This window comes from Leucopleurus acutus, assembly GCF_964270905.1.
Source record: "Leucopleurus acutus genome assembly, chromosome: 13".
NCBI lineage: Eukaryota > Metazoa > Chordata > Mammalia > Artiodactyla > Delphinidae > Leucopleurus > Leucopleurus acutus.
Window position 1 is genome coordinate 85,521,702 of NC_139155.1, and position 25,114 is coordinate 85,546,815.

Here is a 25,114-nt window from a genome sequence, read left to right on the forward strand (position 1 = left end):
GTGCAGGAAACGCTGTGTGATTCCCCAGGGAGAGTCTTGCAGGTTTCACCAAAGATCGTCATGCGATGGCAATTCTGAGCGTTGGGATTGTGACTTAGGTAAGGGACAGGGTATAAATTCAGGACGGTGTTAATTGTAGTGATACACAAATTGTCTTCTTCGACTTGGGACCGTATGACATCAGGGGGAATAAAGCTGAGGACATAAAGGATGTTGAAGGGCTGGAACCTTGGCAAGATTGGAAGCGATCTGTGTCACATTTTAAGTGGACAAGTACTTCTGTGTTAAAAAAAAAAACACATAGAAGATGCATATTAATTGCATGTATGTGTGTGCAAGAAACCTTGGCCGTTTTGTTCACAGTGAGATCTGATGAACCAGCTGTGTTTTTTAATTGAAGTATCGTGGATTTACAATATTGTATTAGTTTCAGGTGTACAGCATGGCGATTCCATATTTTTACAGCTTATACTCCATTAAAAGTTATTACAAGATTATGGCTCTAATTCCCTGTGGAACCACCTGTCTGAAGCGGCTGCCACAGGCTGATATGATTTTTGTTGGCATTAATGGGTGCGTGACCCCAGTACAGAGGTCACAGGTGGGCAGACTGCAGGCTGCATCTGGTTCAGAGGAGTGTGTGTGTGTGTATTTAATTTGCTGCCATCCTGTAAAAATTGGCAAATCACATAGAAATCTGGATTTCTAGCCTCTTATGAAATTCACAAAGTTGAGTAGCCCTGGGCCCACACTGCTTCCTGTGACCCTCAACCCGGAAGTGAGCAGAGGACGCCCCTGTGCGTAAGGCCGGTGCATCCAGGTCACCGCAGTCTCCACCCTTTCCTCTTGCCTCCCGCGTGGAGGTGGAGGGACGTCTGTGATTTCTCGTCACACTTGTGCTGCTGGTTTTTTGATAGTAGGTTTCAGAGGAAAGGGAGCTATTTCTTGTCCCCTGGTCTCTATAAGTCAAAGATGATACATGTCACTCGTCCCTCTGATGGAGAATTCTGTGTCTTTCTAGGCATAAGTGGAAGCTGGAAATTGGATCGTATTCTGTCAGAGTGTCTGAGGGGCTGAGGGCCCTTGAAATCAAATCACAGGAGAAATGATTGAAGGAAGTGTGAGTGTTGAGCCTGGTGGTGAGAAGAAAAGGCCCAGGGAGAGGTGAAGAGAGAAACATGACAGCTCTTTCGAAGTCTTTCAAGGGCCATCCTTCGGAATATGGGGTAGATTTGTGCTTTTTAGATTTCAAGAGTGGAAGTCAAAAGGGAACCACTCTAGCTCAACATAAAGAAAAAGAATGCAGAGGGAGTGAGTTTGGGGGGCGGGGGTAGGCTTCCAAACAGCTGATGGCTGTTCAAATCCTGACTCCGTGGGGGAGCACCTTTATGAGCTAGTAGTAAAGTGTCATTCCTATGGCTTTCCCATCAGGGAGTCAGTTGATAAATTAAGTTTTCTGAATTTGCAAAGGAATTTTGTTTCCACCCCCATGACCTGGAAGGCACGTGTGTCAGTTTCCTCTTGCTGCTGTAACAAATGAATGTGAATTTAGTAGCTTAAAACAATGCACATTTATTATCTGATGGTACTGGAGGTCAGGACCCTAAAATGGGTTGGTTGGCAGGGCTGCGTTGCTTCTGGAAGCTCTAGCAGAGAATCTGTTTGCCTTTTCCAGCTTCTAGAGGCTGCCTGCTTTTCTGGGCTGTGGCCCCTTTCTCCATCTTAAAAGTCAACATCGTAGCATCTTCAAATCTCTCTCTCTCTCTGACGTCTGGTTCCATCATCACCTCTGTTTCTCTGGCTCTGAGCCTTCTGCCTCTCCCTAATAAGGACCTTTGTGATTACATTAGGCCCACCTGGCTATCCCAGGATAATCCCTTCACCTCGAGGTCCTTATCTCAAATACATGTGCAGAGTCCCTTTGCCACATGTATTAGTTTCCTAGAGCCGCCGTATCAGTTCCCACAAACTCAGTGGCTTAAAACAACATAAACCTGTTCTCTCCCAGTTCTGGAGGCCAGAAGTCTGAAATCAAGGTGTTGGCAGGGCCACACCCCCTCCAGAAGCTCTAGGGGAGGATCCTTCCCTGACTCTTCCAGCCTCTGGGGGCCCCAGGTGTCACCGGCTTGTGGCCACATCCCTCCCGTCTCTGCCTCCGTCTTCACTTCTCTTCTGTCTCCGTGTGGCCTTATTCTCCTATAAGGGCGTTCGTCATTGGATTTAGGGGCCACCCTGATTCACAATGATCTCATCTCACTATCCTTAAGTTAATTATATCTGCAAAGACCCTGTTTCCAAATAAGGTCACATTCACAGCTTCCAGGGGCTAGAGCTTGGATATATCATTCTGGGGTCACAGTTCCACCTACCATGTAAAATGACATATTAGAGGTTTGGGGGATTAAGATCTAGACAGCTTTGAGGGTCTTTATGCTGCCAGCAACAGCACATTTGTGGTTCTTTGCTAAGTGTCTTTCAAGGTCTTCAGAGGGAGGAAGAAAAATGCAATCTCCATGTTGTAATTGTGATTTAATCTTTGAGTGTCTATCTTGCCGACCAAGTGATGGCCTTCTGTGTTTAATGTGTTGGTAATTGTACTGTTGGTCAGTGAGTTGCAGTCTCCAGAACCACAGAAGCCCCGGCATACGTCACCAGCAGGGGATGAACTCATTCACGCTTGGAGAGAAATCAGTGTAAACTCATGCTGTCTTGAAGAGGGTACCCTCCAACTTTTGGCTGCAATAATTAAGTTTCCAGCCTTCTGGTATCAGCTGGACTTGAAATAATGAGATGCTAAAGGCCTCCTAAAAGGGTATTAACATTTTAAAGCCTTCTCTGCCCCAGGGAAGGTCTTTATTTCCAAACTTTGTCTGTGAAGGGCAAGGGTAGGCAGCAGATGTGCTGTCGGAAAAAAAACACAGAGGTTTCTGCCGCTTGTGTGGGGTCACTAAATAGAGCCCAATGTCACCGCTGGAGGATGCAGGAAGCTTCGAGAGAGCAGCTGCATTTCCTGGGTCATCACGTAGCCCCTGCAAAAGGCCGTGTGACCCGATTTTCCTTAAGTGGTTGGATTCACAGAGAGGATAAGGTGGAAGGTGGGCGTGTCCTGAACATGGTCCTTAGAGAGGCATCTGAGAGCTGATGTCACTGAGCCGGAGACATCACAATTCAGGTGGAGGGGACTGGACAGGTGGAGGGAGCAGTGGGACCTGGCAGGCCCGCGGTGAAATCCTGTGTGGGTGAGCTTTCGTTTTGGTTGCAAGTGACAGAAACGCAAATCCAACTGTCTTAAGCCCGGAAAGGGGAAATATATGGACTCATGCAGCTATAGACGGAGTTAGATCCAGAGGCACATCTGGACTCGATTTCTCTCCTTCTCTGATTTCTGCCTTCTTCTGTGTGGTTTTCACATCTTTTTCCTGGGCCCGTGCTACTTCCTGGGCCCAGCATCCCTCCCCGACTCCCTGCATCTGGACACGCCCCAGCTGTGTCCTCTGGACTCTGGCTCAGGTGCCCCTGGGATCTGTGCAGCCGCCTCCTTCCTGCCGTTCTGCATCCCGCCTCCCACACGGGGGTCCTCACCTCTGTGCTTCTGTGCCCTGTGTAGGTGCACGTATTAGGGACTCAGCATGTCGTGTGCCCCTGTACAGGTGGCAGGTTTGCCCCTTGAGGGCAGGTCCGTGTCTCACTTGTCTTCCTGCCCCGAAGGGTCTGTTAGAAGGAGCAGCGAGAACAGCACAGCCCGCGGTGACACCACCCCAGACTCTGGTCCACTGGTTCTTTACACATTGCAGCCTCCGACCCGCCCAGCGCCCCGACAGAGTAGGTACCACTCTTATGCCCATTTTACAGCCCAGGAAACTGAGGCGGGAGAGGTTTAAGTGTCTGGGCTCAGTGGGTGGTGAGTAAGCATTAGTCCACTGCATGTGCGAATTCATGGTGCCGAAAAGTGGACACACAGTCCCTTCCTATTTCCTCTCTCCTGTAAAGACAGAATTAAAGACAGGTGTTTCTGAAAGTCCACATTTTATGTAAGACTTTTGATTGTTGGCAAGTCATCCAGTTGAAAGAGATGTGCAGACGCGTTTTGCCCGGGGGCTGTGGTTCTCATCTTCCACGTGTCCTGCACTGTAGGAGGAGATCAACCTAATGGAAGGTGAGGCCCAGGCACCTGGGGGGTGGGATTGAGGACCTTGTGGGGATCCCCGCAGTGCTGATGAAATAGGTTCAGGACAGTCTCTCTGCACTGACTTATCTCCAAAGGGTCCTTGTCTGCTGTGGGCTCCAACGGGCTTCCGGAGAAACCCTCAGACGGGTCCTGATGTTATTAGAAGGAGATGGAGAAAAATCCAAAAGTGGTTTAAGCCCATTTCTTTCTCTTTTGGCAAGGCTTGGCAAACATGCCTACAGAAAACACCGTTCTTCTGTTTCTCGGCATCAATTTCCTCCCCTTCCCCCGTCATCAGGAGCCAGGCAGCTAAGAATAAGTTGTCAGGCAGTTTGGACGTTATTGCCTAATTTTGTCCTCCTTGTTGCTGGTAATTTGGACTTGCATTGTTCCATTCTGATGGGAGATGTGTCATATATTTCCTGTTGGCCAGAGGATAGATACTGCTCCATCCCCAACCTTTTGTTCCTGTCAGCATCATTCAGATTTCAATATTAATGAGATCTTTTGTTCCTTTCTGTCTTTAGCATCTCTAATGAAGAACTAACATTCTGGAATTGTTTGTGCATCATGCAGAGAGACCTTGGGACTAGCCAGTGTAGATATGCAGCCGCCTGGCTTCGCACCCTCAGTAAACAGAGCCGCACTGGGGAGATGGTGTTACTGAGGTCTTGGGCCGACAGAGGCAGAGTTTTGGGCGCACCAGAAAAGAATAGCTTCATTGCTTTGCCAGGCAAAGGGGGCCACAGCGGGCTAATGCCCTCAAAACTGTGTGTCCTGACCTGGAGGGGGGTAGTGAGGAGTTTTATAGCAATGGCTCAAAGAGGGCGTGGTCAGCTCGTGGACCTTCTTCTGATTGGTTGGTGGGGAGGTAACTGGGAGTCGGCATCATCAACCTTCTGGTTCCTATTGGTCTGGGGTCTCCGTGCTTGTGGGCAGCCGACAGTTAACTTCTCCCACCTGATGGGGGTTTCAGTATCTGCAAAACGGCTCAAAGATATTGTTCTGTGTATCCCTTGAGGGGGAGCCAGGACCTGCCCCAAGGCTGCACTCTTGTCTACTGACTGCTCCTCCCTTGTCTCTGCATCCCATCTCTTCCCTTACTAACAACTGCTTGAACCTGCCCGTTGAAACTCAGGGAAGGTCACGGAGGCTGAATGAAGCCTATTTCCTGTAATGAAGAAATGGGGGACACAGAAAGGCTTTTGTGCCCAGGAGACCACAGGGTCCTGCTCAGTATCAGGTCTGTGACTGTGTTTCGAATATCAGGCAGGGTCAACTACAGCCACTGTGCCTCTGTCTCCTGGAACATTTATCCTTGATGTTTTGGGGCTTGGTTCACAATTTAAACTCCTTCCGTGAGCTTTGATGGTGGGCAGAATGTATCAGCTTCATATTCAAATTCATTGAGTTTCCTAAAGAAACTCAAATCATTTCAATACACTTTATTTATTTAAAAAAAATTTTTAAATTTATACAATTTTTAAAGGTTACTTTCCATTTACAGTTATCACAAAATATTGGCTGTATTCTCCGTGTTGTACATACAACCTTGAACTTATACTCGGTAGTTTGTACCTCACACTCCCCCACCCCTATATTGCCCCTGCCCCCCATTTAAATAAACTTTAGAAGTTAACTGTCTAAGAAAAGTGATGCACAGGGCATTTAATTATTGTTGCCAAAATACAGGTCACCCAGTTGCTAAGTGCCAGGGCTGGGGTTTGACCCCAGGAAGCTTGGCTCTCGGCCCCCGCTTTACAGAGAGCACCCCAATTTCACAGGGAACTTAGCCCTGTGAACTGAGGGTGCTTATTTCAGGGGCGGGCTTCTTTCTCCCCTACTTTGGGATTATCCGTACACTGACTTATTTTATACATATCCTAAGATTAAGATTACTTTCCAAAGATAAAAACGGAGCCCTCTTTTCTCTGAAACAGTTCAGATGTCTAGAGGGACATTCAGTGATGTTAGGAACTGGTGAACGTAAGAAGAAATCCCACAAAGAGCTAGAACTGACTTCTTCAGCCAAGACTCACTCGTATAGCAGAGACTCAGTGAGCGTAGATGAGAGAAGCCTTCGGAGAATCTCACCCATTTTCCCCGGAATATGCAGGAGTCTTGCATGAGCAATTCATTCATGCTTTATTGATATATATCGCTACGCTGAGATGGACTTTGAGAAAGTAATGCTGCCTTTAGCAGCAGGTGGAAATACAGATTCTGTCTCAGTCAGAAACAACGGGATAAGATTTTTCTGGGACTGGATGGACTGGATTACATAGCCACCTACTAAACAAATGGGCTCATATCTCTTCTAATTCATTTTCAAGAGGGACGGGCTTCCAGCAGGCAATGATCATTTATATTCAATGTATATACTCAGTGTATTCCTTCTAAACGACTCTTGGATTCTTGCCTGGAGACATTTCAGGTTTAAATGCAAAGAGACGGTCTCAGATTTCAAAGCACTGCTTTCCACTCCTCTTCCCCCCTGCAGCTTGCCTTACCCTTCTTAAAGGGCCCCTCTGCAAATGTTTCAGATCATTTTGGCCACTTCTGAAGCTCAGTTTAACAGGCTTTTTTTTAAAATGAAAGGCCTCAGCCCGAAGCGATTGCCCTAATATAGTCTTTTTTTTTTTTTTTTTTTTTTTTCTGTACGCGGGCCTCTCACTGCTGTGGCCTCTCCCGTTGCGGAGCACAGGCGGACGCGCAGGCTCAGCGGCCATGGCTCACGGTCCCAGCCGCTCCTAGGCATGTGGGATCTTCCCGGACCGGGGCACGAACCCGTGTCCCCTGCATCGGCAGGCGGACTCCCAACCATTGCGCCACCAGGGAAGCCCTATAGTCATCTTTTAATGTTCTGGACAACAGAGTAGTTTCCATCATCAAGGGTTTCAATCGTGTCACTCCCCAGGGAATACTTTCAGAGAGATGAATTTATCCACAGCTTCCTGACATCCTTTGTGTCTGACACTTAATAAATATTTGGGTTACACTCTGACTTCTTTTCCTGTGAGCAGAGTTTGTAGGGAGAGCAGTCGGTGGCCGTATGCTGAGACTGTCCGTGTGTCTGAAGCCCACTCATAGGGACGGTGGATTTCCATGTGCCTTTCTTGACAGCCCCTTTGAGTGAAAGACTGATACTGAGGGTCTTGAAGGATTTTCCAGTTCTGATACCAGTGCTTGCACCGTGGCCTGGGTTGGGACAGAAGGGACTTTGGTCAAGGATATTGGGCCAAAGCATTTTGGTTTCATAAATAGGATATAAATAATATAGAAAAAACAAAACTTGCGATAGGACCCCACTTCCTGGCATGTGCCAATCCAGACATCACTAATCAATCCAGCACTCCTTCCTTCGACAGCCCAGATTCCTTCTCCAGCAGAGGTCCCTTGAGCAGCAGCTAAGAAGTGATTTGCATTGGCAAGTGAGACGAACATATTTCCTATTGGTGGTAAAGTCTGTGGGGAACTAGCAAAAGTTGTGTTAAGCATTGAAGAGCATGATGCTAATGAGGCCGTGATGTGGACCTCAAAGTTTGATATATTGGAGGGAGAAAAAAACCAAAACAACATTTCTGTGCCATTGCTTTGCATCCTGTCATCTGTATCAGGATGTCCTTAGGCCAAAGGTCATAAAATGATAGGCCTTGAGGCAAATCCAGACCCCAGGACTGCCCCCAGACAGAGCAAAGTACTTTGAAAATGTATATACTTAGATGCCAACGTTCAAACATTAGTAGATTTCACCAGAGCTCTGGAATTCCGTTTCTCTCGCGAAGTCCAGAGGTCTCTGAACACAGCCCATGTGGCAGCTGTGGGCTCAGGGCAGTGGCAGCGGTGGGCTCAAGGTAGTAGCTGCTGTCCCCTTTGCGCAGGGTTTGGGGTGCTCCCTCAAGTTTTTCACCATCCCCAAGTTCCCTGACCTTCACAGCAGACCCACCTTCCCCATTTATGTCACCTCCCTGGGCCAGGAGGGATTTGATTGTTTTTTTTGTCTGTTTTTTTATTGTAATTTTAATTTAATTTTATTTTTTTAAACATCTTTATTGGAGTATAATTGCTTTACAATGGTGTGCTAGTTTCTGCTTTATAACAAAGTGAATCAGCTATGCATATACATATGTTCCCATATCTCCTCCCTCTTGCGTCTCCCTCCCTCCCACCCTCCCTATCCCACCCCTCTAGGTGGTCACAAAGCACCGAGCTGATCTCCCTGTGCTATGCGGCTGCTTCCCACTAGCTATCTATTTTACGTTTGGTAGTGTATATATGTCCATGCCACTGTCTCACTTTGTCACAGCTTACCCTTCCCCCTCCCCATATGTTGAGTCAATCCCTGGAAGTTCCACCATCCCTAGCCAATTTTGCTGAAAACAATCTGGGTGAGTTATACGGGTAAACTGAAATCTATTACAAATATATTAGATAAGTTAGTTGTATTAAGTAAGATGGATTAGACCAATGTATTAGATGCAATTATTTTAATTCATTGCTAACATAGGTAGAGGTTTTCACAAGGCAGAGTCACATAGTGTAAGAACAGCTGTAATTTCACCATGGGGGCTACTTCTCAAGCTGTTCAGACTGGAATTTTTATATCCAGGATTTTAATTAGCCCACGTCACACTGGCAAGGACTCCAAGTTGATCAAGGGGGTGAATTCCAGGGACTTCTGTGCTGCTGAGGCATTGCTGAGCTTCCCCCTTTCCTCTGTGACTGGCTCAGCCTGGCTGGGCTATGCTTTGCTGGTCTCTCTGGAAATCTCCGAGAGTGTGAGTCTGGACGCCCAGGCTTCTCTTGGCAGGGCTGAGCCAGTCTCATCTCTGCCAGATCTTCGCTTGCGCCTTTCAACCCCCCGCTTTTCTACATTCTGATTTTGGAGAAATCGGTGAGGTCATCGTTGGCATTTTTCTTTTTCCCTTCCCCTGGAGCCTCAGAGATAAAAAAACTCTCAGCTGCCGGTTTTTATACCTTGAGGTCTCAGTTCACAGCATTCTTTGATAGAAAAGTTTCTTTTCTTAGGGAAATTTTCAGAAGTACTTTCAAGATAAGTTTGGAAAACACAAACCCTGCAGACCCCTCATTCCCCTGAGAATATGCTCATCCTGCCACAATGCCTTTTTTTAATGTGACTAATTGATGCTTAAACCCCGAACACCTAAGCTTGTGACTCCTGTGCCGATGGAGCCTCGTTCCCAGCACTTCTGTCCACCAGGTTCAGTGTCTGCAGTCAGAGCTGGTGCAGGAGGCTGGGCAGCGCGATATGCTGGGCTCTCACCAGATGAACAGCTCTTAATCCCTCCGGGGCCACCGTTTGATGACTAGGAAGTGCTTGGATCTTTTCCTAAATTCAAAAGCGTTCGTGGTGCTTTGAAACTCTCCCAATGTTGAGGGGTAAAAAGCTAAAATGAACACATTTCCCGGATAAGCGTATGCTAAACTTTACAACAAACCATCATCTTGGGCCTCATTTGCTGGCGTGGTTTTGATGAGGGGCACGATTTTGGAAGCACTCGTCTGTCGGGGTACAATCACACCTTGCTGAATGTGATTTGATTGGGGGTTTATCGTGGAGGCGACCCAACAAGCAGAATGCAGGAACTGACCCGTGATGCTTGCCCGATGAGCGGGGAGATGAGGCTGGGTGGGAGCGGCTATCCGTGGGTCTGTTGTGGAGGGCTGTCCTGAGCATCTCGGACGAAGGTGAGTTGAAGTCTGGTGGGCCGGAGGGAGCCAGTGAGGCCCGACCATCTTGTAAACACCATACAAACCTTACTGTTCTACCAGTCACTGTTTTTTTTTTTTTTGTTTTTGTTTTTTGCTGTACGCGGGCCTCTCACAGTTGTGGCCTCTCCCATTGCGGAGCGCAGGCTCAGCGACCATGGCTCACGGGCCCAGCCGCTCCGCGGCATGTGGAATCTTCCCAGACCGGGGCACGAACCCGTGCCCCCTGCATCGGCAGGCGGACACTCAACCACTGTGCCACCAGGGAAGCCCCCAGTCACTGTTTTTGACAGTATTTTGCACAGGAGTCTGTCTCTTCCACATAGACCTCCTCGAGGGCAGAGACACTTGGGTTTGCTTTATGTCCTCAAAGCCCTGACGGGAGCCCAGCACGTATCATCGCTGAGTGTTAACCCCAGACTCTCTGTGACCTCTCTGTGCCTTTGACATGGATCCTCGTCCTCGCTGGGCTGCGCAAGAGTTGCATTCTCTGAGGTCTTTTTAGCACCAAGACTTTAAGATTCTCTAAGGAAGGCATGTGTTTTGGATGAGCTAGGAAGGGAAGAAGCGCAGTGGTCTCCATTCTGCCCACGCTGGCCCCGAGATCTGCCTTTGCTGGGAGGCCTGGACGATCAGTCAGTTCCGGGCTGGGTGCTGGGCACACTGCTTCAGAGAGAGGAAGAAATAACATCCCAGTCACGGTCCAACTAGGGAGGTGAGACTGATCTGCATGAAGAAAGAATTGATAAGAATAAAGGAGCCTGAGAGCAAAGCCTCATGATCAGAACTTGACAGTGAATTAAGGAATCTCCTTAGAGTGGAGCTTTCAGTGTAGTGATGGGCACGATGGATGGGTGAGGCGGGAGGGGCTCACAAGACTTCCCGTTCCTGGTTGTACGATCCTGAGCAGAGCACTTCCTCTCTCATTGATTCTGCGTAGTTCCCGTATGTCTACAAGGTACCAGGCCTTGTGCCACGAGCCTGAGCTGCAGAAAATTAAATAAGGCAACATGCTTGTCCTTAAAGGCTTGCCTTATCATCTAGGAGGGGCAGAGAAGTAAGCATTACTATATTAAGTCAGAGTCTATGAAGGTACAAAGGTGGATAGAAGGTTCCTCGAGCCAAGATCCATGGACTTACCTCCTAGAAATCTTCATGAGAATTGCTTGACTTTGCATATCCATTTTTTGTGATAGTCTATAGACTGTGTAAGCAGCATGCACCGTTGTCAGTAGACCCAATCACTGCCACTTGGTTTCAGTTCTAATGTCTGGATTTGTGTCCATGATTGTATGAGGGGCCCAAAGGACTTGGAGCTGTACCACATGAATAGTTTAACTCTTGAGAATTCAGCTATATGCATTTGGCCCAAAATAACGCGGTGTCCTTACACTTACATGCATACATATACACATATATGGGTAGAAACTGTGCATCTTTTAATCTGGTTATCTCTGTTCCTCTGCCTGGTAAAGTATTCGTCAGTGTATATTGGCACAACTGGTGGGGGGCACTTGAGCACAACAGGAAGAGTCTCCCCATCTTCCAGAGGTGTGTGATGCCTTCTTCCGGTGGCCAAGCAAGTGAGTGGTGGTGGTGTCAATGACCTCTTGCCTTCAGGAAGACATTAAAGACTGAACTGAGGCCTCCAAGAAACCCTTGACTAATGAAATGTTAGAAGAACTGGAAGATACTTTTACAGAAGGTGTAGGTGGGAAAGCACACAGGGAGAGCCAACACACTATGAATTGCTCGAGTGTTCTGAGCAGAGAGAAATAAATGAGTACTTTGCATACACCACCCATCTGTACAATTGCGTGCTACCTATAGCTTTATATATATATATGTTCTATATATCTATATCTCTATCTATCTATCTATATATCTTACGCATACATGTTACTACATATTTTTTGTATTAAAAATCAATGTATTAAAAATCACCAGTGTGCCTGGTGAGTGAAAATAGGGATTTTCTTGTATAATACTGGTTGGGTGCAATTTTGCTTCAGTTAACTTTAGAACCCAACTGCTGTTTGCATGGGACATTGAGAAAAGAAAGAGGTATGTTATAGGCAAATGCTGTATTTGTGCCAGCTGAAGGCCAATTGACATTACAGACGAAGGAGCAGAAACTCAGGTTAAATTACCTGCTCAGAATCACACGGTATTATTCCGCACACTTCAGTAATGTTCTAGGGGAAAAAAAAAGATGATGGAGTTGGTATGTTTACTTATCGAAGGGAAGGGGTAGACAGTTATGACTCAGAGAGGGGGATGCCTCTGACCAGCGAAAGCATAGTCTGGGGACCCACTGGGGACAGGAGAGCTGTTATGTCCTAGAGCTTCTTATTGTATAAACTTTAATGAGGGAACTTAGTCACTAGGAGCACATAGCTGTTTGCTAGAGTCAGGCAGGCCTCTTTTTAATAACGCAGCTTAAATTTAACTCAAACTGCTTACTTTAGATACAACGGAATCCCCCTAGTGCCCTAAATGGTAGTTTTTATTACACTTCTGCCTAAAGACTGAGACTTTTGCCCCATAGGGGAGACAGAGGATATGGAACTGTGTAGAGTTTCCGCAGTGGCTGCTGTCCCCCTCCTGAGCCAGCTGTCCCGGGGATGCTGCTAGCTCTTCCCTTGAGGGCCCGATGGGATTCGTACAGCAAGCCCGGGGGTTACAAGCTCCGTTGTTTACAGGCTCTAAAGCTTCACACTCACACCAGCCCCTGCGGGGCCGTTAGCAAGTCAGTACAGTTTTTCCCTTGGATTCTTTTTTTTCTAGCTTATATGACATCCAGCAGGGTCCACCCTGGGGAAGCAAATGCTCGATTTCTCTTCCTCCCTGTGGGCATGTGTCTGTCTCCGGATTCCAGGTTAGTTTGTAGCCCTGCATCAGCAGTTCTCCGATGGATTTAAGAAAAGCTTTTAGTTTGCAGCTTGGTAAGGGCAAGAGAAGTGCTCTTCAGCCATCTACCTCTCTGAACTGAAACTGGAACTTGGCTGACTTGATTTTGTCTGTGATTTTTATCAAGCAGAGGGTAAGCCAGGCCCCTCATTTTAAGAATACTTTTAAGTGAAAACTAAGAATGAACTGAATATAGAGAGGGGATCAGCGGTTACCGCAGCAGCTATTTGACCAACAGAAAAGGACAGTGTTGGGTCAGAGTACACCGCTTGGGACACTGGGCCTCCGTTACTGGCTAGGTGACCTAAATGAGCATTAGTCTCCTCATCTGTAAAATGGGTAAAGGATAACTTTCCCACAGTGCTCCAGTGCAGGATTTTTTTCAGATTAAGGGCCAGTTTTTATGGGATCTCACCAGCATTTTGTAAAACGTGAAGGAATAGAATGGACTGGAATGGAATGGCACAGAGTGGAGTGGAGTGGAATAGAATGGGCTGGGATAAAACAGAAGAGAAAATTCAGAGTGACTTGCAAGTAATGAGGTTAAGTATTTTTTCATGAAACTTTGGCTTTTGCCTTTAATGTATACTTTTTGTGTATCGGTCCTAATGTAAGATGTAGTTTCTAATGTGGGTTGTGCTTCAAACACTATTTGAGACACATTGCCATAGACTGTATCAGTTAGTTACACCTGCATAACAAACAGCCCCAGTATCTTAGTCACATGCCACCACGAGCTTTTTTTATTGCTCACAGGTCTTCAGATCAGCTGGGGTTCACCTCATCAAGGTTGCAGACACCAAGAGGGCAAACCCAATCCTTTAATTATGTTTTTTTTTTAACTTTTTATTTTATATTGGAGTAGAGTTGATGAACAATGTTATGTTGGGTTCAGGTGTACGGCAGAGTGATTCAGTTATACATATACATGTATCTATTCTTTTTCAAATTCTTTTCCCATTTAAGTTGTTACATAATATTGAGCAGAGTTCCCTGTCCTGTGTTTTCAGTATTTTATGGAGAAGTTTTTGTTAAAATTCTGCTGGGCAAAAGGAGTCGTTTGCCCAAACCCAACATCGTTGAGATAAAGCATACTTTACCTCTGGTGGGGGGAACCACAACTTCACAAGGCAGAGGGTGAGGGTGCAGTGTTGGGTGTGGCGCTGAAATCTACCACATGACGCAATTGAGAATGTCAGGTGGAGGGGGAAACTCCCTGGCGGTCCAGTGGTTAGGACTCTGTGGTCTCACTGCTGAGGGCCCAGGTTCAATGCCTGGTCAGGGAACTAAAATCCCACAAGCCGTGTGGTACGGCCAAAAAAAAAAAAAAGAGAGAGAGAGAGAGACTGTCAAGTGGGATGATGTTTTATAAATTGTAAAATGCTGTATGTGTCAGGTTTCGTCTTTAAAGGTGTACCCCTCCTTCCTCCTTCCCATCTGTCCCCCTGCCGTGGGCTGAAGAGAAAGGTCATACATATGTAAGAGAATTCCTCACTTATCTTCACCTTTGGGTCCCGAAAATGTTCCTTGATGTCTCCTTTTTTTTTTTTTTTGCGGTACACGGCCCTCCTACCACTGTGACCTCTCCCGTTGCGGAGCACAGGCTCCGGACGCGCAGGCTCAGCGGCTATGGCTCACGGGCCCAGCCACTCCGTGGCATGTGGGATCTTCCCGGACCAGGGCACGAACCCGTGTCCCCTGCATCGGCAGGCGGACTCTCAACCACTGCACCACCAGGGAAGCCCAGGAAATGGTGATTTTCTTTGATTGTTTTTTGCCTGAAGCTCCAGGTGACAGGCAACTCATTTCTTCTCTCATCTCAGTCTCCGAACTCAGAGTGGGTATTTGGTGAGTTTGGCATTAGTACGGGGCCATTGGGTTGTACAGTGCACGCTGGAAACTCTTGTGTCGACTTAGCATGGAAGAGCTGGACCGAAGATCAGCCCTCAGAAGACACTTGCTGTCTGTTAAGTGATTTTTGTGGTTCATCTTATTTAACGCTTACGGCAGGAATTATCATCCCTTGTCTCATTTCTCTGTGTCCCGTGCTGGAAAGCGTCCTTGCAAAAGCTTTCCGTATCACATTCCCCCACTTCCCATTCTGTCATGAACCCACACCATCAGAGGTTTTCCTCTTCTCCGCTGAAGTCCCCTTGTCAGGGTCTCCAGGGTTCACGGCCAATTCCAACGGTTAGCTTTGAGCCCACAACTGACTCGACTTCCTCTCAGTGTTTGATATCAATCCCACCCTGTCTTCGGAGAATCTTCACCACTTACCTCTGAGATACCATTCTCTCTGTGGCTTTTCCTTCTTTTTTTTTTTCAGTTTTTAAAAATGTTTTGGCCACGCCGCGCGTGGCATGTGGGATCTCAGTTCCACGAGCAGGGATTGAACCCGAGCTCCCTGCATTGGAAGCACAGGGTCTTAGCCTCTGGATCGCCAGGGAAGTCCCCCTGGCTTTTCCTTTTTAACAAATTGGCCCCATGTTGTCAGGTCCTTATATCCATGAGCTCTAAGTGCTAGCAGGTTCAAGGCTGAAATGTGGGCTATGATTCAATCTCCTGGCTTTAAATACTGCGTTTGCTGGCATAATCCAAGTTTATTTCTTCAGCTTGAGCCCTTCTCCGTGGACTCTGCACTTGTGCTTCCAACTTCTTACCTCACGTCTTCATTCAGATGTCTAATAAACATTTCATGTTTAGTATTTTTGAAATGGAACTCCGGATTCTTTCTCTCTTCCCCACATCTGCCTTCCTGCAGGCCTCCCTTATCACAGGGATGGCAATGCCATTTTTCTGGTTGCTCGGGCCAGAAACCTAGCAGTCATCTGTGGCTTCTGCTTCTCTCACACCCAACAGCCACTCCAGCAGCAGCTCCTGCCTGGGCTGCCTTCAAAGGCATCCTGACCCTGACCACATCTCATTCCCTGCATCACACCACCCTGATGGGAACCTCTTTCACGTCTCTGTCGCATGGGCTCCCCTTCTGCCACTCCTGCTAGAGGTATTCTGTTATATCGTCCAATCATGCTACTTCCTTGGGCGCAAACCCCGCAGCTTCTCATTATACTTACAGAGTGGAGTACAATCCAGCCCCCCTGGCTACTTTTGGGCTCCCTTGCCCTGCTTTTCGGTCCTCGAATATGGCAAGAACACACCTGTCTCAGGGCCTTTGCACTTCCTGATCTTCTGCATGTGCTCGTGACTCACTCCCTCGCTTCGTTCTGGCCTCTAATCAAATGTGACCTCTCCAGGGAGGCCTTCCCTGCCCATTCTAACTAAAGCCATTGTCCTGCTTTCTTACCTTGCTCGATTTTCCTTTTAAGCCCATCTCGCTACCTGATACTACGTGTGTATCTAGGTGTGTGTTGGGTTTGTCTGTCTCCCCCATTCCACAGTCAGTTCCATCAGGGCGGGGACTGTATTGTCCGTCACTCTATCCCCAGCACCTAGGACAGTTCCTGGGTCTTCATTGACATTAAATCAATATTTACTGAATGAATGAATGATTTATTCTTAGTTTACAGACGAGGGATCTGTGGCAGAGAAAAGCTATGTCAAAATGCACTGGGACTCCAAGCTTGCTCTCGCCATCCTCCAGTGATAGGATGGGAGGGAGTCCAAGCTGGAAACTTCGGGTACCCATGGGTTCACGGATGCAGAATCTGAGCCCGGAGATGGAGAGTGACTTACTCAGGCATGATGAGGGGAAGAGTTTGGACAAGGACCCAGGTTACTGGACCTCAGGCTGAGGCACCGAGCTGCTGCTTCCAGCTCCTTCTGCCTGGTGTTGAGTACTAGCTATCAAGCTGGCCTCTAATTAATTGATACCTCATGCTTACTGACACCTCGGTGGTGGCCTGGGGCCAGGGCAGAGGGAGCAATGGACCAAAAAGGGGCACAAGGGATGTTTCGGGAGGATGGGAGTGTTCTGTGTCCAAGCATGACGGTGGTTTCACGGCGTATGCACCGTCGGTCTCATCCAACCGTACCCTCCAAATGGATACGGTGCATTGAACAGAAATTACACCTTGATGAGTTTCATTTAAAAAATCCCAACGTGTGTATTGAGGTCTTGCCTTTCCCAATCAGGTCTTCCTTCTGTGGGCTGTACGGAGGGGGTAACACACAGTTTGAGGACCCCCTGCCCCCCGATTCAGAGGACCTGAGTGCGAATCCCTGCTCTGCCTCTCACCAGCTGTGATCTCTGCTCAAGCTGTCTCTCCTGGGCCTCGTTTTCCCCATCTACGACATAGGGACAAAACACTTAACGAATGGGATATCTGGAGGATTTAATGGCTATCATTCTATGTAAAGTTTTAAAAACAATGCATGACGCAAGTAACCACCCAATACATGATAGCTATTATCTGTGCTCTTTGTACTTCTTGGGGATATAAAAGCTTAAGGTAAAACGAATATTTTTTGAGTACCCACTGCTCCTCAGAGAAAATGTACTTGCTAAACTTGGTAACAAATACAGAATGTTTGATTTGATAATTGAATTGGAAGGTGTTTTTTCTTTACATAGGTTCTCTTTGCCTACCTTAATATGTAATCCAGCATTTATCGTGAATTTGCGAGAAACATACTCTTTGATTATATAGCTTTCCCCCCCATTCCTCAAATCTTTTTATTCTTCATTAATACACAAACACACATAACATATATTTGTAAAATTAGTATTAATGCGTCCATATAATTCTAAAAATTTTTAATTTTATTGAAGTATAGTTGATTTAAGATGTTGCGTTAGTTTCAGGTGTACAGCAGAGTGATTCAGTTATATAAGTGTGTCCATATAATTTTAACTCCATCATTTTTTCACTAAATATTATATCATGATTATTTTTCCTTTCTCTTAAATTTTATTTAAATTTATTGTAGGATCCATAGTGTTTAATTTGTATGCACTGCTATCTATTGAACTAGGCATTGTTTCATTTTTATTTTCATTACGAACATTGCAGAAGGCTCCCTTCACTTTATTCAGGTTAAACAAACACCATTTACCCTTCTTTAACTTCTCTTACCGAGTTGCCAAGGAGAGAGACTGCTTCCATTGCCGTGATGATGTAGGTTTTTTCTTTCTAACACGTTTCTCAAGACGGGGAGGGGTTAATTAAGAGGGAAGCCTCGTACAGCAGGGGCAGCTCCTACGGTGCAGACACAGATGCCTCAGCCGTCTGGCAGACTCAGAGGGAGGGCACTGATACACAGACTCAATTCTTGCTTCTTTCCTAAATAGAAAATGAAGCGAATGCTGTCTCTCACAAGATCCCCAAAGGAAACATGTTTACATCGGGAGACCGCCGTTTGCCTCTATTACTCTAAAGTACTGAAACTGTGAAAGTGTAATTTGACAGTAAAACAATGAGCCTCCAAAGGCAGCCTTCCTAAAAGGACATGGACAAGCCACCTGGCGCATGCTCACAGATTAACCTGGCACGAACCGTCATTTTCAATCTCCACGTACCTGTCCTCAGCCCTTCTTATACTAGGATTCACGGCATTGGCTGTTCCAGCTTCCTCCGGGGGCTCAGAGAGCCCTGAAGGTATCTGTTGGTTGAGTGGTGGGAACCTGACCTAATCTTTACCTCGCAGTGTCTAGCTGTCTCTTCCAAAAACACACACGCCCTCACCGCGGGACATGACACAGGTCAGGTCTCTCAATTCCTAGCCAGAAGGCCGAATCCGCCACGGGGACTCCAAATTTCTCATCTCATTGACCTCAGACTTCCTTAGGATTTGGACTAGGTTTCTTCTACCAGCCTGTCTCCTCTCATGATATCCAGAGCATAGCACTGCCTAAGCCGCCTTCCCCCACTTCTAACCCAGACGCAGGCTACTCCTGGGGCACAAGAATGAATGGGACCCAGAGGAGACCAGTGTCGTACTCACAGTGAACACCTATGTATTGAACACTTTATGTGGGCCATCCCTGCGCTAGAAGTGGAGACACAGGAGATAAGAGGAGACAGGTCCGTGGTCTCAAGCAGATCACTTCCAGGTGGAGAACAGAGATAGGAAACAATAAACAACCAGGAGCATGCAGAGAGTGATAAATATTGAAAAGTAAATCATGAAATGTAACACGGATAGAGCAATCCAGTGTAACTAGCATCGTGTAAGCAATATGAATAGTATAACATACTGTCAGTAACACAGAAACAGTGTAAATATAGTTTACATAGTAGCACACACAGTAAATTAGATAGAGGAGAGTAGCAGAGTGGCCAGGTGAGCGGCGCGCAACTTTACATTAGAAATGACTCAAGCAATCCCTTCTGAGAAGTGACATTTGAGCTGAGTTCTTACATCATTTAGGCCACTTGCGGTGGCAAGTAACAAAATACCATGGACCAAAATGGCTTTGACAACAACAGAAAGAAAAACACACGATAAGAAGTTGAAAAGTCAGGTGGTTCCAGGTGGGCTGGTCCGGTGGTCCATCCAGGTGGTCACTGAGGATGTGGTTCCTTCCGTCTTTCTCTCCTTCCATGCTCGCCGTGTCAGCCTGGTCCTTGGCCAGCCCTCCAAGGCTCTGAGATCACCATTGCAGCTCCTGTTGTCACCTCCCATGTGGCAGCATCCAGTGGGAGAAGGAGGGACCACTTTCTGGGCATCTCGAAGCCAGGAGGCCCTTCCCAGAATCCCCAGCAGACTCCTCGCGCCTCCTTGGCCAGAACTGTGTCACATGCCTTTCCCTAAGCCACTCACTGGCAAGGAGCATATGGCTGGACAGAAAAGAGGAAGATGTGTGTGTGTGTATGTGATGGGGCAGCGGTGCTGGTGTGTGATTGAGTGGCCCGTAGACAACCAGTTATATCTGCCTCAGACCTGAATGACAGGCAGGTCTCAGTCACAGGAAGATCGCGCTAAGGCCTCCGGAGGGGGATAAGCTCAGGAGAGCCACGGGAGAGAAGACCCATGGGGGACTGGTGGGGAGTGTGCGCGGGGTGGGCAGGGAGGGAAGCGCAAAGGGAGCCTGGAGAAGGAGGTAGTACCAGGTCCTTAGGTCTTGTAAGCTGTGATCAGGAGTTTGGACTTTGCCCCGTGTACCGTGGGAAGTCTCTGGCGGGGACTGATGTGAACAGGCAGGGGGGATAGCACTGGGCCAGGCGTCAGCAGTCCTGGGGGCTGGCGGGCATCATTACACACAGGTGAAGCCCTGGGAAGTGATGTTCCCTTTCTCTACACTGGATTTGGTCCAGGTAAAATGAAAATCATCATGATTTTCACAGAGTTAAAAAATCATCATGATTTTCACAGAGTTATTTGTGGGGCTTAAGGCTTTGAGAGGGGAAGGCAGTGAGGTCCTATACCAATAAGAGATACCTACTGCAGTTAATTCTCATTATTTGCAGTAGTTATATCTTATAAAGTCACTGCAAACACTGAATTAGCAAATACTAAACCATTCCTTCGAGAGGAAATACACACATGCACACATACATACATCTCGTATAGATCATAATAATCCTGAAAATTCAGGACAGTTGAGGTCTGTACTGTAGAAGGTAGGATGGGGAAAGTTCTAGCAATAGGTGACACCCACCTGAGCCAGGGGAAGCTGAGGGCGGAGCCCCCTGCTGCATCCACTGTAGAGTTCTTGTCAGTAAGGAACCTTGTTCTCTTGAGATGGGTCTGCGTGTAGCCACTGAGCGCAGGGATGTCTAGGGGTCTTATTGAATGTCTCCCGGGGCAGTGCTCTGGAGGGAAGGCAGGGGCTTCTCTAGAATGGGTCTTCCTCCCCTTTCTAAGTACTTAAGGAGGGGCAGTCGGGCTCAGCACTGGGTCCCCATCGCAGGAATTGAAAATAAGAACATGGCGCTCCATTCCATTTTCTGCTCTAATAGAAAATCTTGTTCTGATTGCTCTCTTTACAATCCTGGGCACAATAATGCAGATTTGCATCCCTCCAACATGCCCTAAAAGACAGCGGATTTGCTCGCCTCATGGTTTTTCTTCTCCCTTTTAAAAAGTAAAGCAGACAAAGAGAGGGAACGGGCGAAGTAGATTCTTTTAAGCTTCGAAAAGTGATTGAATTGTCTTCTTTTTTTTTTTCTTTTTTTTTGCAGTACGCGGGCCTCTCACTGCCGTGGCCTCTCCTGTTGCGGAGCACAGGCTCCGGACGCGCAGGCTCAGCGGCCATGGCTCACGGACCCAGCCGCCCCGCGGCATGCGGGATCCTCCCAGACCGGGGCACCCGTGTCCCCTGCATCGGCAGGCGGACTCTCAACCCCTGCACCACCAGGGAAGCCCCTGAATTGTCTTTTTTCAACTCCCACTGGAATTTCAGGGGGAGAAACACATTAGCTGCCACTTTCCACTGCCATCTGCGGGCAGATTTGCTGCTCAGGGTAGTAGCGCCTGGAGGGCAAGGGGCTGTGGAAGGCTAAGTTCTGACAGGATGGGGAAGCGGCTCCCCAGATGAACTCAGCCTGATGCAGTTTCCCTCCAGCACGGCCGCTCATTGCTTTGGGGCCCAGGGTTATCAGGTCAGTGTCACTGTGATTTCTGCCCATCGTCCCATTAGTGGCCTTGGTTAATTATGCTTAAAGATTCCTAAAGGCGTTGGTGCCATTGTGAGGTGGCAATGCCAGGGACCTGTGTCTGCGAGGCTGATGCGGGAAGGGGTTTAAGCATCTCGTCAGTTATCTTCTCCTCAGTCTTTGATTTCACTCTACAGTGAACCGGGCTCATCTTTTCCTTCTCGTGGGAGAAAATTCACATTCACGCCCTTTTTTGGGGGGAGGAGGGAGGTGATGATCATTTGTCCCGAACAACATGGAGGTTTGTTCTTTGAGTTTCGACCTCGGCACTGCTGACGTTGCTCTGAGCCGTTCACCTGTTCACATGGAGGGGGCAGTTGGACGTGTGCACCTCGGGCTTGGAAGGGAGGCCTGGGCTGCAGGTACTGCAGTCTTCGTTTGTGGCTTGCAAAACGGGCTGCCTGGTGGCATTCCAGGTGAGCTGGGGAGTCCTGACAGCAGCCCAGCACCACACGGTACCCCTCAAAGTAGTGTGTGACCTCCAGCCAGTGACGTCGCATTGCTGGCCTCAGGTTCTTCATCTGTAAAATGAGATTGTGGACCCCTGGCAGTTTTGTGGTTCTGTGCTGAACTGAGTGTTGGTTTTGTGTCTTCTGCACATAACGTGACCTTTGCTCCCTCCCCCGCCCGACCCAGATACATACGTAAAAGACATTCATTCTCCTGGTGGTCCAGGAGAGAAAGTCACCAACGTTTTCCTTGCTTATCCGGAAGACGTGAAGTGAAATGGGGGCTTACGTTGTCTAACAGCCAACCCGCGAATGCATGCACGCTAAAGGGTGCGTCCGCGTGCTGAGTCAGAAGTCCGTAACAAAATGCTGCGTCCTCACCTCCATCCTGCAAAATTATAGTGTAATGGGGCAAAAATAATTACATCCACATTTCTAGTGCATTCCATGAGTATTTTCCTGCAAGGATTTTAATCTAGTGCAAAGCTCTCTTGGTTTTTCAGGGAAAAAAAAAATCCCCTTTATGGCTCGACCGAAGTGTTGTTTTAGTAACATATAGATACCTTTTCAAGCATCTACAGATACGGTGCAAGAGTGAAATGTGTTGCAAGTGGGGTTTGATTAGCGGTGGTTTGAGTACATAAAGGAGGTGAGGTAAAGGGAGAAACACACACACAAAAGGCAACAAAGGTTATGGAACTCCATTAAATTATGTTTATGATTTTACTTGTCAGTGGTTCGTAATACAAAATGGTTTTCCTGGAGTCTGTTTATCAGCGTTTGTCCCTAATTAGTGCCTACAAATTACCTTCTGTTCAAGTCATGTTCTCCTGGTTGTCTTGGGTCTCATAAATCAGAGCTGTTGCAGGTCATGAACTTTCATTGTCAAGTTTCTCACGGGCTTTTTCCTGCTGATGCATCTGGAGATTCTATCCCCTCCCCCAAGGTCTCCAACGGCTGCGATTCGATTTTTGCGAATGGGAAGGAGATGAAGAGCAAAGTGGACACGATCGTGAACTTCACCCACCAGCACTTCACCTCCCAGTTAGAGGTCACCGTCTGGGCGCCCAGACTCCCCTTGCAGGTCGACATCTCGGATACGGAGCTCAGCCAGATCAAAGGGTGGAGGATCCCAGTGGCTTCCAACCGAAGGTGAGGAACCAAGGGGGTGGGGGAATGAAGTTCATCGAGGACTGTGGTTCTGAGGTTCCTGGGGCTCCGCTCTGAGGCAAACGTCCTCAGGGACCCAGGCCCTAGGGAAACTGCATCCACAGTGGGTAATAGTGGGATCGGAGTTCAGATGGCTCTGACTTGGGTACTTACTTTGACAGGAGGCGATTATAATAGGGATAATAACCATCTCTACCTCATAGAATAGTTGCTAGGATTCAGTAAAACGATGCAACTCATAAGGAGCACCTAGCACAAGGCCTGGCATTTAAGGGAAGAGCTCTTATGGTACTTTTTTTTTTTTTTGGTGGTATGCGGGCCTCTCACTGCTGTGGCCTCTCCTGTTGCGGAGCACAGGCTCCGGACGCGCAGGCTCAGCGGCCATGGCTCACGGGCCCAGCCGCTCCGTGGTATGTGGGATCTTCCTGGACCGGGGCACGAACCCGTGTCCCCTGCATCGGCAGGCGGACTCTCAACCACTGCGCCACCAGGGAAGCCCTAAGGGAAGAGCTCTTTTTCTATTCCCTACTTCCCTGTTCCTCTTTCCTACCTTACCTCAGTTTCCTGCTTATAAATGCCAACCATCCTGTATGAAGCACAATACAATGGTTAAGTTGTGGGCTCTGGAATAAGGCCACTGAGTTTCACCCTGGCTTTCTCACGTATAGCTGTGTGACCTTGGGCAAGTCACTTAACCCCTCTCTTCCTGTTTCTTCATCTATAAATTGGAGATGACAATAGAGTTACTGAATAGAGTTATCCCAAGAATTCAGTGAAAGGATACATCCTGCAGTAGACAGAATTCTAAAGATAACATCCCTTCAAGAGTCCCATCTCCTGGTTATTCAATCAAGCACAAATCTGGGACTGCTGTGAAAGGATTTTACAGATGTAATTAAAATTCTAAATCCGTTAATCTTAAAAGATGGAGATTATCCAGGTGGGCCTAACCCATCAGTTGAGCCCTTTGAAAGCAGAAAGTTTTCTCTAGCTGGTAAATAGTACCATACAGTATGAAACCTTTAAGAATGGACATGTTTCTATTCAGCGTAATTCCCTTGAGATCCACCCCAGTCGTTGCATGTTTCCATAATTCATTTATTTATTTTGCTGAGTGTATCCCCTGGTAGGGAGTATCACAGTTTGCTTAATCATGCGTCCACGGAAGGACACGTGTTTTTTCTAGTGTGGGGCTATTTTGGATAGAGATGCTATGACAGAAGCTTGACATACAAGCTTTTGTATGAATGTAGATTTTCATTTTTCTGGGGAAGATGCCCGAGAGGGGAATTGTTGGGTTGTATGTTAAGGGCATATTTAGTTTTTTTTGTTTGTTTGTTTTTTGGGTTTTTTTGCGGTACGCGGGCCTCTCACTGTTGTGGCCTCTCCCGTTGCGGAGCACAGGCTCCGGACGCCCAGGCTCAGCGGCCATGGCTCACGGGCCCAGCCGCTCCGCGGCATATGGGATCTTCCCGGACCGGGGCACGAACCCGCGTCCCCTGCATCGGCAGGCGGACTCCCAACCACTGCGCCACCAGGGAAGCCCAAGGGCATATTTAGGTTTAAAGGAAGCTGCCAGACTATTTTCCAGAGAGGCTGCTCCATTTTTCATTCCCACCAGCAGTGTGTTAAGTCATCCAGTTACACACACATCCACATCCTTACCAGTGCTTCAAAAGGTTACCTGCAGTGTGGTACCATTTATGATGATACAGGAAAGAGAAAGATTAGTGGTTGCCATGAGTTAAAGGTGGTGTAGAAGTGTAAGGCAGTACACAGGACACCCCTGTGGTGACGGGCCAGTTCTGTATCTCGGTTATGGTGATGGTTACATGAAGCTGCATGTGATAAAAATCACAGAGAACTGCATATACACACACAAAAATGGGTATTCATGAACCTGTCGAAATCTGAATAAGCTCTGTGGTTTGTACCAACGTCAATTTGCTGGTCTGGGTATTGTACCACAGGTATGCAAGATGTTAAATCTGGGGGGCTGGGTAAACAGTATACAGGACCTCCCTGTATGATCTTTTAAACTTTCAATGAATTTGAAATGACCTCAAAATTTAAAGTTTTTTTTTTAACACAACAGAATGCAATTGTTTTATGAATATGGTATTTCTAAAACT

General features: G+C 47.4%; 1 protein-coding gene across 2 annotated transcripts in view; it reads left to right on the forward strand.

Annotated features, from left to right (window-relative positions):
• The window catches only part of TMEM132B (transmembrane protein 132B), a gene marked incomplete at both ends in the record, with an annotated part of 388,765 nt that overhangs the window by 357,156 nt on the left and 6,495 nt on the right, over positions 1-25,114 (forward strand). For both annotated transcript variants that reach the window (XM_082853297.1, XM_082853298.1), the window contains one exon: positions 22,759-22,964. In XM_082853297.1, coding sequence (XP_082709423.1) covers positions 22,759-22,964 — 206 coding nt within the window. The remainder of the gene's footprint in view (positions 1-22,758; positions 22,965-25,114) is intronic.